The 12587-nt window shown below is 45.1% G+C and overlaps 1 protein-coding gene across 1 annotated transcript in view; it reads right to left on the reverse strand.

Moving 5' to 3' along the window:
- TAOK3 (TAO kinase 3) overlaps positions 1-10147 on the reverse strand; it is a 32498-nt gene extending 22351 nt beyond the window's left edge. Inside the window, exons 1-5 of the mRNA XM_042828727.1 lie at positions 10066-10147; positions 8863-8954; positions 6524-6617; positions 5055-5136; positions 212-379 (exon numbers count right to left, since the gene is read on the reverse strand). Coding sequence (XP_042684661.1) covers positions 212-379; positions 5055-5136; positions 6524-6617; positions 8863-8953 — 435 coding nt within the window. The 5' untranslated portion in view covers position 8954; positions 10066-10147. The remainder of the gene's footprint in view (positions 1-211; positions 380-5054; positions 5137-6523; positions 6618-8862; positions 8955-10065) is intronic.
- Between the last annotated feature and the right edge of the window lie 2440 nt (positions 10148-12587).

Raw genomic sequence — 12587 nt, forward strand, 5'->3', positions numbered from 1 at the left:
TAAGTGCACATCTAAGGCAGAGCAATGGCTGGCAATGCTCATCGTCCTATCCTAGCCCTGCTGATTCAGTTGGTATTCAGTTGGTATTCCAACTAGATGGATCACATCCATGCTGTGGATGCTCTCGTTCTGCCCCTTGAAGACAGGAACACATCTCACTTGCCCTGAAATCTATGAGAACAGTGCAAACAGGGTAATGAAACCAAAGTACCTCCTCCTCCTCTTGAGACTCAGTCAGAGGGCCGTTCCGCGTCTCTTGGAAAAGGATTTTCTTCATTTTCCTGTACTGAAGGTTATCCAGTTCTCGTACTGCATCTTTTGTCCTTTGGATGAGGTCTATGAGGACTCTTGGTGGTCGATCTCGGCGAACGAAATCGTGCTGAATTCAAGAAAACAAAACATCTGATCTCAGACGTGACACCGGGCTGTTCCACCTACAGAGACTGCTTTGGGTCGCCTGAAACAGCAGCTCAGGAATTAGTGATACCTGTCACAAAAGGCTCTAAACACACTCAGCACGGATTGCACTACTGCACACAACCCAGGGGATCGCTCTACCCTCCACGAGGTTCAAAGTGTAGGCTGCAAAATGCTTTGTTCCAAAGTCGGAGGAACTGCTTTCAGAACATGATCAAGTACAGAGAAATGAGGCAAAAATCACTTTGCTACTGGGAACTCACGTGCACAAATGCATCAATGGCAGGAAATGCAGGGTGGTGGATGGGGAGGCCTGAGACCCTTCGGACTCACTTTTGGAACCAGGGTCAGATTTCCTGGGCTCTCAGCTAACAGAGCTCCTTCTCTCCTTCTTGACCCCCTTCACTTCAATGTGAACACAGTGCCACTTCAAACCTTGCAAAGGCACAGGTCTTCAGAATGAACAAAACGAATACAGGACAAAGAGGAAGCAATCCTGATTACACAAGATTACCTGCCAAGAGTTACCCTGAAGCTGACCTATTCCAATTCAAATCAAACCAGGAAGATGAGTGCAAGGCTTATTTATTGTCAAAGCTTTTTTTGCCAACTCCTGCAAAGGATGCACAAGAAGCACAGGTTTTAAGTGCAGACTTAATAAATTGTTTAATGGATTTTAAGTACGTGATTAAAGGCTCATCTCTGACTTATCAGCCATGTTCTCCTGCACTGTACAGCTGGCAGTGGGGTATGAAAGCCTTTCTGATCCAACCTCTGAGTAAGGCAGACAGCCAACAATCTACACGGGATCACCACCACTGGTTGTGCTGCTTAATGCATGCCACAGGAGACAGCTCTGAAGTACTCACATCACTTGTAGAAATATGAACAAGGGGGGAATAGGAGAGAAGTTTTCTGCCCTGCACAGCACGTGCCACAATGGATTTTTGTTAGTGAGCTCAGCAGCCGGCTCCCACCCACCAAGCAGCACCCAGCAGTGTCACACCTGGCTGCCCAGCCCCAGCTCCTAAGCCACAGTTGGCCAACCAGGAGGTGCATCCCTGCCTCAGCCGCTGCCATCCCTCAGACTCCAGGACCAGTACACCCAACTGGAGCTCAGCAACGGGCATGCAAAACTCGGCCCTCCTTAAGGCAAAAGTCTTGAACACAAAGAAGTCGAAAGGGTGTGAAGATCTTCTTTTAATGATTTGTACATAAGCAAAGAAAGAAACATGCCACAGGCTTGTGTCTTGTTTTTAATTGAATTCAAACTGGAGGCATCTGAGTTTTGTTAATGGAGAATGCCAGTCCCTTCAGTACCAACTCCTTATAACTAAAAATTTCATTTCACTATTTCAAACTGAAGAAAACGATTCATTTCTGCTCCTCCGTGCAGATCCACACCACTCATTTCTCTGTAAGAACTGACAATCTGCAGCTTATTTATGATTAGAAAAAAGTAGCCATTTGTATCTCACTGCGTTAGAAAGCAGTAATGCACACGGGACAACAGTCCCAAACTCAAGTTCTTCCTATCTATCCGCTGTGTACTTGTTCTTTAACACTGCAAATACCGAATGGGAAGCCATGTTCTTCACAGCTACACAAACATTAAGAATGGGGCCTCGTAGAAACTCTATGGCAGATGCAGAGGAACAAAATCAAACCAGCCAGTAGACCTGCATAAGGAGGACACGACCCTAAGTGCTCAGCTGTATGAAAGAGCTGTCTAAATTAGACGTACGAGATGCAGGTGCTGCTCTGCGAGGCGCTGTACAGCTTGGGAAGAAATGATGGCTGAAAGAATGTCATTTGGTCACTTCCTTCAAACTGCAAGGAGAAAACCCAACAGACTGCAGAAGAGGAAGAGGTTAATGCAAAGGTGAGCAGCAAGTTGGCTGTAGGAGTAACCACCAGAACCATGGTGGGAACGCCGTGCATGCTGAGCAAAGTAACACGAGTGTTAAAAACAGGTTAGATCATTGCTTCTAATTTTGAAAGGGAAAATATTGGCCAGATGGGTTTTATTCTCTCTTTTCTCGCCCAGGGCGGTAAAACAGAATGCATTCTTGAGCACCTCTTACCGTTCAGATCCCTTTAGGAAAACGTGGCTGCAAAGATTTTGCTCTATTCCTGTTTACTGTATGCCAGCAGAAAACCCTCCCCCAAAAAGAAGCAGTTGAATGTATAATCTGACAGGCTTTAGGGAGGAGATGCTTCCAGCGGGAGGGAACATCTGGGGGACTGCTCTGAAAGTGTAAAATCCAAGAAAAACGATGGAATATACATAATTGAAGAATGCCACCTCAGCTCCAATTGTTTGCACAGACTCCAACGTACGGCACTCGTGAAATCATATCCTTCAATGAACTTGTGCTATTCCTAGAGAGCAGAAAGACTGCCAATCCACATGAATGAATCACTCTGAAACCCACAGCATAAACCTATTAGCTGGTCAAGGGATTGTCGGGGTGCTGCAAGCAGAACCAGAGAACAAAACGCTGGGTAAGTGGCACGGCACAAACAGATGACAGGGAAACACACTGGGTGCTGAAGAGAACGAAAACAAGCTCGTCTGTCAGCCTGTACCTGGAAAGTGAAGGCGTGAGGGTTAAATATTCTATATGGTCCAGGCTTAAAGCAAAGACTGAAGCGAGTGCAAAGCCAGCTATTCAGCAACGACTGCATGATTTCCATTTCTCACTTTGAGAACCAAAAGATTCAGAAATATCCATGAGAATGCATTTTACTGAGCCGAAAAAGCAACAAGAGAAGCCATAAAACAAAGGCTGAATGGTAGCCTTAGAACAAAAATCAGCATGAAAAGGCTGTCAGGTAGACACAGAGCAGCAATCTAACCTACTGTGGAAATTAAGCAAAACACCCTAAGGAGCTAACAATTCCTCTGCTCAAATATTTAAGGAAAAACTGAGTCCTGTTTACCTGGTGTGGAACAGCAGCATGCCATGCAGTTCTCACCAGCAGCTACGCACGGCAACCAGAGGAATAGCAGGGCCACTCATCAATGTTAAAGAAAGGAAACACTTAAAAGAAAAAGCAGCAGCTTGATGGAGAAGGGGCTGGACAGGACTGCACACATCCCTACCACTGAAAGGAAGGTTGCTCTTAAATATTCCAAAGGCTTTGCCTATGGAATAATAAATGGTCTGGGGAGAAATGAAAGCCACTGGCTTCAGAAACAGTGATGGGTGCGTGGTTCCCTGCCAGGACCCTGGCAAGTTGAGGACACATCAATCCCAGCACAGGTCCTGCTCCCTATGCTCACAGCAATGACAAGCCTGCACAAGGCACTTCCCAAAACAAAAGTTCTAACTGTTTGGGTTCAGTATGGAAGGGATGTAAGTGACTTTTGGTTGTTTACAAGAGGAGGGAAGTCAACTTAGGCCTAACCTGTGAGTGCTGTTTTCACCCTAACTTTTAACACTGCACAGAGAAGTTGAAAAGTGCAACGGTTGGAAATCCACAACAGAAAAAGATGCAGAATGTGTTTGTTAAGTAATAATATGAGAGATGGACAGGTGGCACCAACCATAAATGTGCTGAGATCGCTGAACAAGGCAGCGGCCAACGCAGCCCAAGGCACCCTGGTGCAGCATAGCACAGCCTGGCCAACCTCTCCTATGCAACCACACCTGGGGCAGCATGCCATCAGACACATTAGTGCCAGAAATGCCTGCCCAAAACAAAACCAACCCCCAGATAAGATCAGAAAAGCCCAAAGGAATGATTTACATGATCAGAACAAAGAGCTGAGCTGCCACTGGGCAGGATAGCTGCAAATAGATTGGAAAGGTATGGACAGATAAAGAACCAATCACGCTGAAATTGCCATTACATGAGGAGAAAAGGTTGAGATAATCTTCCTGCATCACACTGGCAAAGGACAAGACGTGCCACTTCAGGGCACCCCATGCATCAGTCGTGCTTTGGTCACCCCATCTCTTTAACACTCACATTTCTTTAAATAAGCAGCCACCATCTGCAAACTTTATTAAGGTCCTAATCCTCTGATCTCATGGAATATAATTCTCAAAGTATTTCCAAGATTTGCCCACGCAGCTCACAGAGGATGGTGAAGTCTGGGCTTTGAGTGGCAATTAAAATGGCTTTTCAGGTTTTCTTCTTGATTCCACAGAGTGCCTTAAACCTCACTGAGATTGCACCCAGAAAAATAACGCTTCTCTTAGTAAGAGTTTGATGGGAGATTTTAGGAAGGTGAATGCATAGAAAAGGCAAAGAATTCCCAACCTTTAGGGACAGGCAGAAACTCAGCCTCGTGCCACCACCAAGCACAGGGCTTCTGCAAATCTTTCACTTCACAGCAAGTGAACACATCAGGTCCAACCAATGTGTAAATGCAGTCTTATTCCAGCAGGTATACAGAGAATTCCAGATTCAACCCATGGCAAGCAGGCCAGTAAGCACATGTATCCTTCAGCATTTCAAAGATAGTTTAAATGAAACCCAAAACACTTCCAATACAGACAAGAGCAAAAGCGACAGTGTTTTGGAAAGGGTAAATATCACCATCACTATGCACCGTCATTAGAATTGGCTTGGGGTTAAACAAACCATTTTTTTCCCCCCAAATTTCTGAAAGAGAGTTGAAAATTTACCCGTAGTAGATCTGCTGATGATGGCCTTTCCTGAGGTATTTTCTGTAAGCAGTAATCAACAAATCCCCTAAAGGAGTCTGACCTGTAAATTAAAACAAAAGTTCAACATGGAAAACAAGCTTAAGATCTGAAACAGACACAGCCTGACTGCTTTGTTCTCAAGCTCTAGGGCACAGATATTAACATTGCACCTCTCCAAAATCTAGTTGATCCCACCAGTTCTTTCAGCAATCAAATACTGTGGGGACAAACTGTGGACAAACCATTAACCCCAACCACAAGATGAAAACCTATAAGAGCTCTGTGTACCAGCCTGTGTTCTCAGCATTACTTCAACTGCTTAAATTCAGGTGACACTGAAATCAGCAGCATCTCTAGAAATGCACTCTTTAAGCTTGCTGATGGAACGACCCAACTTGTAGATGCTTCCCACCACTTGCAGCACTGACTCAGGAAAGCATCTTGCTGCATGCTCAGCTCAGCCAAACTTCAGGCTGGGAGCTTGTATGCCAGCCTGCAAGAGCAAAACTAACCTTCTAGGTGCCTAGTGAACCCAAAAGCAGCAGAAAAGGCACCTTGCCTGCTCCTTGTCCTCTAAGGCACAGAGAGCAAACAGGTGACATAAACAGTCTGCAATCAAGAGTACTGATGCTTGCACTGTATTCACAAGTTGTTTCTATTCTGCACTGCAAATTCGCACGGAAGGATCCAAGTGTTGGTGTGGAGATATGAGACCAATTTTGCTGAATCTTGAAAAATGGCCAAAAGAGAGATGGTGAGGTAAGGAAACTGATGCGGAGTGGTTCTGATAAAACGATCAGCAATGAAATAATTAGGCTACTTAAATGGCTAAGAGTAACGGGGAATTTCACACCTCCCCAGGAGCTATTGTTCCCAGCCATCTGCAGAGCCTGCCAAGCATCATTCATGGCTACATTCCACTCATGAGTAAACAGAGCAAGACATGGAATAACGCCTTCACTCTCAAACCATTAACAAAACACTGTTGTATTACAGCTTAGATTCTGGAACACAGGCCTGTAGCATGGGGAGCAGTTACTGGGCACAGAGCTCTGTGGACTTTCGAAATTGCTCACCGAAAAAAAAAGGTACCTAATTACCTCAGCAGCATCTCCCCTTCCTTCCTCCACATTTCTGCTGCACTACAATGCTAACAGTTCTCCTGTCAGAGCTTTTTTGCAGCTGGAAACGTTGCTAATGCTGAGCTAAGGCTGGCTTAGTGCATCCAAGAATATTTTAATTCCTGCTGCATCTACAGCCCCATAATTAACACCTCCACACGTTTAGATTGTAGCACAGCCAAAGTGACAGAAGGTCAAAACTGAGCCTGCCTACACAGGAGCATTATTCAGGAACACAGTCAAACCACTCCACTGCAACAAACGCTTTTCTTGTCAGACTTGAGCCACGCACAGCCAAAAAAAACCACCTGGTAATTGCTCTCTTACCATTCGTTTGACTGCAACGTAGGGGAATCGTTCTGGGCTATGTGATATAAGGCACTCATTGCATTCATGTTGAAAAGCGGAGGCTTCCTTTCAGCTAGAAAGAGAAGAGAAAAGTGTGATAAGGCAGTCTGGAGAGAAAAGGAGAAAGATATGGAAGTATGAGCAGAGTATTGCTGCTAAATCAATAGCTCATTACTGCTGTCATCACATCTAGGCCAATTATTTTAATCTTCTAGGTTAGCCCAGGACAACCACTCAAGGAAAGCTGTTACTCACTTGTAGATGGGATAATGAAATCCAAAGAAGGATGCAAATCTCAAGGAAGAGCTTCCAGTACATTTTACGTTAACTGCAACATTCCACACCTGATCTGCTAGGGTAAAATCAGCAGGAGCTGCCCAAAACAGGGCTCAGTTGTACAGCACACCACCTATGCTTCAGGAAAAGAGCGGCTGCCCCTTTCCTTTGTCATTGGCTGCCCCCCATGGAAGCCAGACAATCTGCCACGTTCACTGCCAGATGTGCCCTTAGCTCCTCCTCACCCAACTTCTTCCCAGCCCAGCAGGACACAGCCCAACAGCTCCCAACAACACAGCAGACTTCGCCCCGAAATTGGGAAGAGCCCACCTGCCCTGCAGTGTGAGCTGTGCCACCCATCCAGCAATGCCAGCATTTTGACAGTTCATCCCAGGTCAGATGGGAGCAATCACTTGTCATGCAGCATGCACACAAAGCACTGCATTTGCTTGTCTTTGAGCACTACTTGTAGCCATAGAAGGAATTAAGACATCAGTATTCACAGAAGGCCAAGTGGTGCTCATCAAGAGATCTCTGCTCCTTCAGACCAACTCCACGCTCAGATATGGAATCATGCACAGCTCTCACTTTAACAGTTCTTGACTGAAAAGCTGCACACAAATTCTACTATTAAGACTGGATGCCTGCATAGCGAGCATGGGATCTATTCAGCCACTGAGATCTCCTCCTTGAGAAGCACATGCAAGGTCAATATCCAAACTTGAAGTGCACGGATCTGCTCTGCTATCTGCTATCCCATCTACCTTTCCTTCAGGCAGTACCCACGTGCATCTTCTGCCCCCTGCAGTGCAAACCCTTTTCTTCCCATGCACAGAACCTGTCCACATTGATTCATGTCACAAACTTGTAAGTGAGACTGAAGATTCATTTATTTTTTTTCCAGATTGGGGAAAGGAAGAGTTGAAAGCTAAATGCAGGCCTCATCTAACACAAACTTCTTAGGACACTAAGACCCTTGGCATAATAGTTGCTCCAGTCTTCCCAAAACCCAGTTAGTAAAAAACAAACAAACCAAAGCAGACTACAAGCCATAGTTCCCTCTTCTCTGGGAGCAAAAATAAAAATAGCAGCACTTTGTTCCACAGCAGAACAGCAGGGGACAGATGATATAAAGTAGGAAGAGACGTTTCTAAAACTTCAGCAGAAATACTGGAAGTTTGCTTCTGTCTCATTCCAACCCATGAAGTATTTTTTCACTTGTGTTCATGTTTGACCACACATTCCTTGTGAGGTGCACTAACCCTCCCTGTTCAAATGACTGGCTTATGGCCATTGTGCATCTTCCCACACCAACATTTAATCAGTCTATAAATTGAAGTATTTAGAATTCCTATATAAAAACTGCCTGAGGTGCAGCAATTTGAACACAGAATTTTACTTCCACTGTTCTTAGCAACATCTGGAGTCCACGAGTCTGGTATTACTCATGAACACAGCTGTTATTTTCAGTGTGAGGCTCTTCCTAATACACAGAGTGAGCAGGGAAATGAGTTGTGATCCGTGCTTGGCAAACACCTACAGTCCCTAAACTGGCCATGTCTTTGATGGTATGCTCAGAACACGCTTGTGCCAGATTGAAGCATCAATCTGAACAACACATGGGCACAGGAAGAGTTTAGTTCTACAAAGGTTCCATGGAACAAAATATTTGTCATTATATGGAGCTCAGCCTCCGTAAGTACAACATCCTGGTTGTCATCGACTGAAGCCTGGCTTAAGTACCCTTAGAATAAGCACTGGTTTGGAAACTGAAAGATAGTTTAGCAGAGCCTGGAAAGGGGCTCAATATTCACAAAGCAGCCCCATAAAATGTAGTCTCCATCTTCCTTGAATTTCCAAACAAGTCAAAACGCATTATCTGGTACCTTTGGTGCATGCTGCCCTACAGTGTCAACAATGCACTGTCCAGAACAAAACAAAATTTATCTAAAACAAAACTCAACAGCCCTCAAGTGATTATTAAATATTATTAAATATTAAATGCAGTGATGATTCATTTCTGTTGCAAAGTATTTACTCACCTAACTCAATACATGTGATCCCAAGAGACCAAACATCCACCTTTCCATCGTACTGTCCTTCATCCATAGCAAGGATCACCTCTGGTGCCATCCTACCAACCACAGTGCAAAACACACAGGTCAGAAGATACAAAAAGTGACTCCCAGCACACAGCTTAAAAATGAGATGGCTCCATCAGCTTCAGCTCCACAGCGAATCAGAACGTGAAGAGTCAGCAGGGAGCTCAGTAAAACCACACTGAAATGAAACAGTGCTTGCCTGCATGAGCCACTCTTCCAAAAGACAGTTTAAGAAAATAAGAGGTCAACCTGATCACCTCACTATTAGCACACGGGGAGCCAGCCTCAAAGGCCCTGTACCTGCAGGCAGACTGCAGGGGCTGGAGAAGTCCTAAAGCTAGGACTGCTAGGCAGGGGGGTTGGAACTACATGATCCTTGAGGTCCTTTCCAACCCGGGTGATTCTGTGATTCTGTGATTCTGTAAAGCCATCACTTGTACCCTCCCCAGAGATGGCAGGTTTTCCATTGGCACATCAGGAGAATTTTCCTGCAGGCAGAGGCAGCCTTGAGTGCAGCTATGGAAAGAATAGGGAAATCCAGAGGCCCAGAATAAAGAGGAAAGTAGAGGGGAAACAAGCAGCAGGCCCAGCCTGCAGGAATTCAGCCCTGCAGCTTTTGTTCTTCCAAGATGAAGCTTCTTGCCAAACAAACTTGTTCAGAGGTTGGGTGATACATGACCTCCCATCAGGGCATGGGGTGTCCACCACAGAATCAGTGCGGTGTAAAGCTATGCTGGTTCCCCATGTTAGTTAGCAATGTAAAGCGACTCAAGTGACTCTTAAGCAAGTCTCTTTAAACACAGAATCCACACAGCCATCTGACTTCCAGTCTGCAGGCATGGATGAACAGAACTCCCTTTTACTCTGTGTGGTTGCCTTCGTTCCATTACCTATGGCAAACATTAACTGTTTCTAAGCCAAAGGCATTACAACAGCCAGAAAATGCACTGGTGCCATTTCGAAGCTCTGCACAATCAGTCTCTACTCACAGGTACTGAGAAAGAACCATCTCCTGGACACAGGAATTGTAAACAGAAATACTGTTTGATTCACACAGTTTTTGTGCCAGACAGTATTCCCAGATTATGAAGTGCTGGAAACATGAGAGAAGACTTAGAGTGAAGTATCCCAGGCTTTACTCACCAGTAAGGTGTTCCTACGAAGGAATTGGCAGGGGAGACTATAGATGCAGACCCAAAATCAGCTAGCTTCACTTGTCCTGGTTCTGTTAGAAGAATATTTCCAGCTTTAATGTCCCTTAAAGAAAGTAAAAAAAAAAGAAAAAGTACACTTCTGGTTACAGCAGAGCAACTTTCAAATCCCACAGACACAGCGAAGGCCACCAGCTTGTTCTCAAACAGCCATTAAAAGCATCCCTGAAAATATCTAAAGTCTGGTCTTACAGAAAGCTAGACAGAGATCACATATCTGACTTGACTTGGAATGGAAACCTGACTGCACCCAAGAAGTGTGATATGGGATGCATGACGAGGAGATGGGCCATGGCTGCAAAGCTGAGGTTTGAAAAAGAAATCAAAGAGATTCGCCCTAATAAGCAGGAGTGAGAGATACCAGGAGTGCTGTTTTCATTGTTCAAATGCCCTCAGGTCCCTTACCTTCCTGCATGTCTCAGACAATTCATGCCTTTTGTACTGCAATACAAAAAGCACAAGATCTTTGCAATGCCTTTGGCACTGCGAATTTTTCAATCCAGCAGTAAGTGGGTTAATTACAAATTAACTGCCCATAAAATGCCAAGAAAGAAGATATGCAAATGGAGTTAACCTAAAACAGATGGCAACAGTTCTATGCAAATGTACAGAGGAATAACTTCAGTTTGTAATCCCTGGGATTTCTGGCCTGTTATACCTGAAATTCTTATTCTTGCAGCCATGAGCAATTAAAAAGGGAGAACAATCAGGACACTGTGAAGTTTCTTTCAAACTCTGATACAGAACAAGGTAAGCAAGATAAGCAAGTTGTACACTAGGTATGCCAGAGCAGCCTTTCCCTGGCAGCACTTCAGATCCTTGCTTTTGCAAAAACAGACCCTCAATATAAACGGAATACATGTAAGGATTCCTCAGCCAGGCTGCATGTACCACAGTCTGGAATGTCTCTTTGTTGTCCCAGCAGCTACTTAGGCAAATAAGGACAGCAAAGCTACCTTGTATTTGCTGTAGAGCAGGAGTGTATGCTGAATTATTCTACAACAGTTGAAGCACAGCAACTCATGCATCAAACACAAACTGAGTATCCCTGCAGGCCCAGAGGAACAGGCAGCTGAAAGAATAAGTTTTGCAACCATGCACACAGGCACTGGTGAGATGCCTTTGTCTGCAAAGGGCAACACACAGGACAGCAATGCTGTAGGACCACGAGCTACAGGTAGCACTGCCTTACAACGCTTCAGCAACACGGCTGGGCTCCGCTCCCAGGGCAGCTCTGCTTCAAAACCAACATGCCCACATTTTTGGCACGCGTGCTACTCAGTCGAGTCCTGACACACCTTCACGTTTTGGGTCTATGGATCCATCTCTTCTGTAGCAGAAGTATGAAGAATGTCTCGTATTTGCAGAAACGGACCTAAGCAGTACTTCAGAGGCAGGGCAGGGACTTGCCTTTTCCTGCATCTCCACCAGGTGTCCCTCCAGACCAGGTCACGTTTTTGCCTTTGTGAGGCAGGGAAACCAAGGCACCAGCTGCCAGCGTTGGTCCCAGCTCCCCCATCACCCCCTCCTGCCCCACTGCTCATACACACCGCAGCAGGCATTGCTCCAGGCACAGCCGCCTGCAGCTGGGCACATCAGCACAGCAATCCTCCCACTAGATTGCCATTTCCCAGCTTCATCACCTTCCACCTCCCCTGTTTTGGATACAGCACTAACAGAATCCTCTTGCTGGTCCTCTTTTCTGGGCGAGAACCAGAATGGCCCTTGGATGAAAGCCAGTCAAAAAGGGAGGATCTGCATGATACTGACTCTAACCTTCCTCACTGTTACTCTGCAACTGTGGAACAACTTTTTCCATGTTGAAAGAGAAATAACCCATCTCTCTCTTTTGCCATGTTAATGGACAGTTCAGACAAATGAGGTTCAGTATACACGTTAGGCCATTTTAAGAAGAACTAATGACTAGCACTAAAAAAATAATTCTCATAGTGCCCACACAGGCAGTCGTTTACTACAGAGAAGAATTTAATACATTTTGAGTGCAAGCAAAGACTTTCAGAACAGGCATTCTAACGCATGAGTGCATATATGCCCAGGGTTAATGAGGAATTGTTTTACTTTAATTTCATGAACTGGCATTCACATCTAGCTTAATATTTTCCCTCAGCCTGCTTTAATAACCACATGTATGTGTATGTGACAAATAATTACACTAAATTTCTCATTGCCTCAGTAATGTGAATTTTCTGCCTGAAGCTTGTCACAGACTACAGAGAGGCTTTTAACCCCATTAAATGGCCTCAAGCTGTTTCATCCTGCTGACTCCTCTCATCACTCTCATGCTTCCATGGCCATGCTTACATGACCTCCAAGGACCCTTTCAAAACAGCCCACTTAGAATTCTCTGGTTCCATGACCTTTAAGGACCCTTCCAACACAACCCATTTAGAATTCTCTGGTTCCATGACATTCAAGGACCCTTCCAACCCAAAC

The sequence above is a fragment of the Centrocercus urophasianus genome, unplaced genomic scaffold (assembly GCF_019232065.1).
Source record: "Centrocercus urophasianus isolate 14NV4802_14NV808 unplaced genomic scaffold, USGS_Curo_1.0 seq_30, whole genome shotgun sequence".
Lineage (NCBI taxonomy): Eukaryota > Metazoa > Chordata > Aves > Galliformes > Phasianidae > Centrocercus > Centrocercus urophasianus.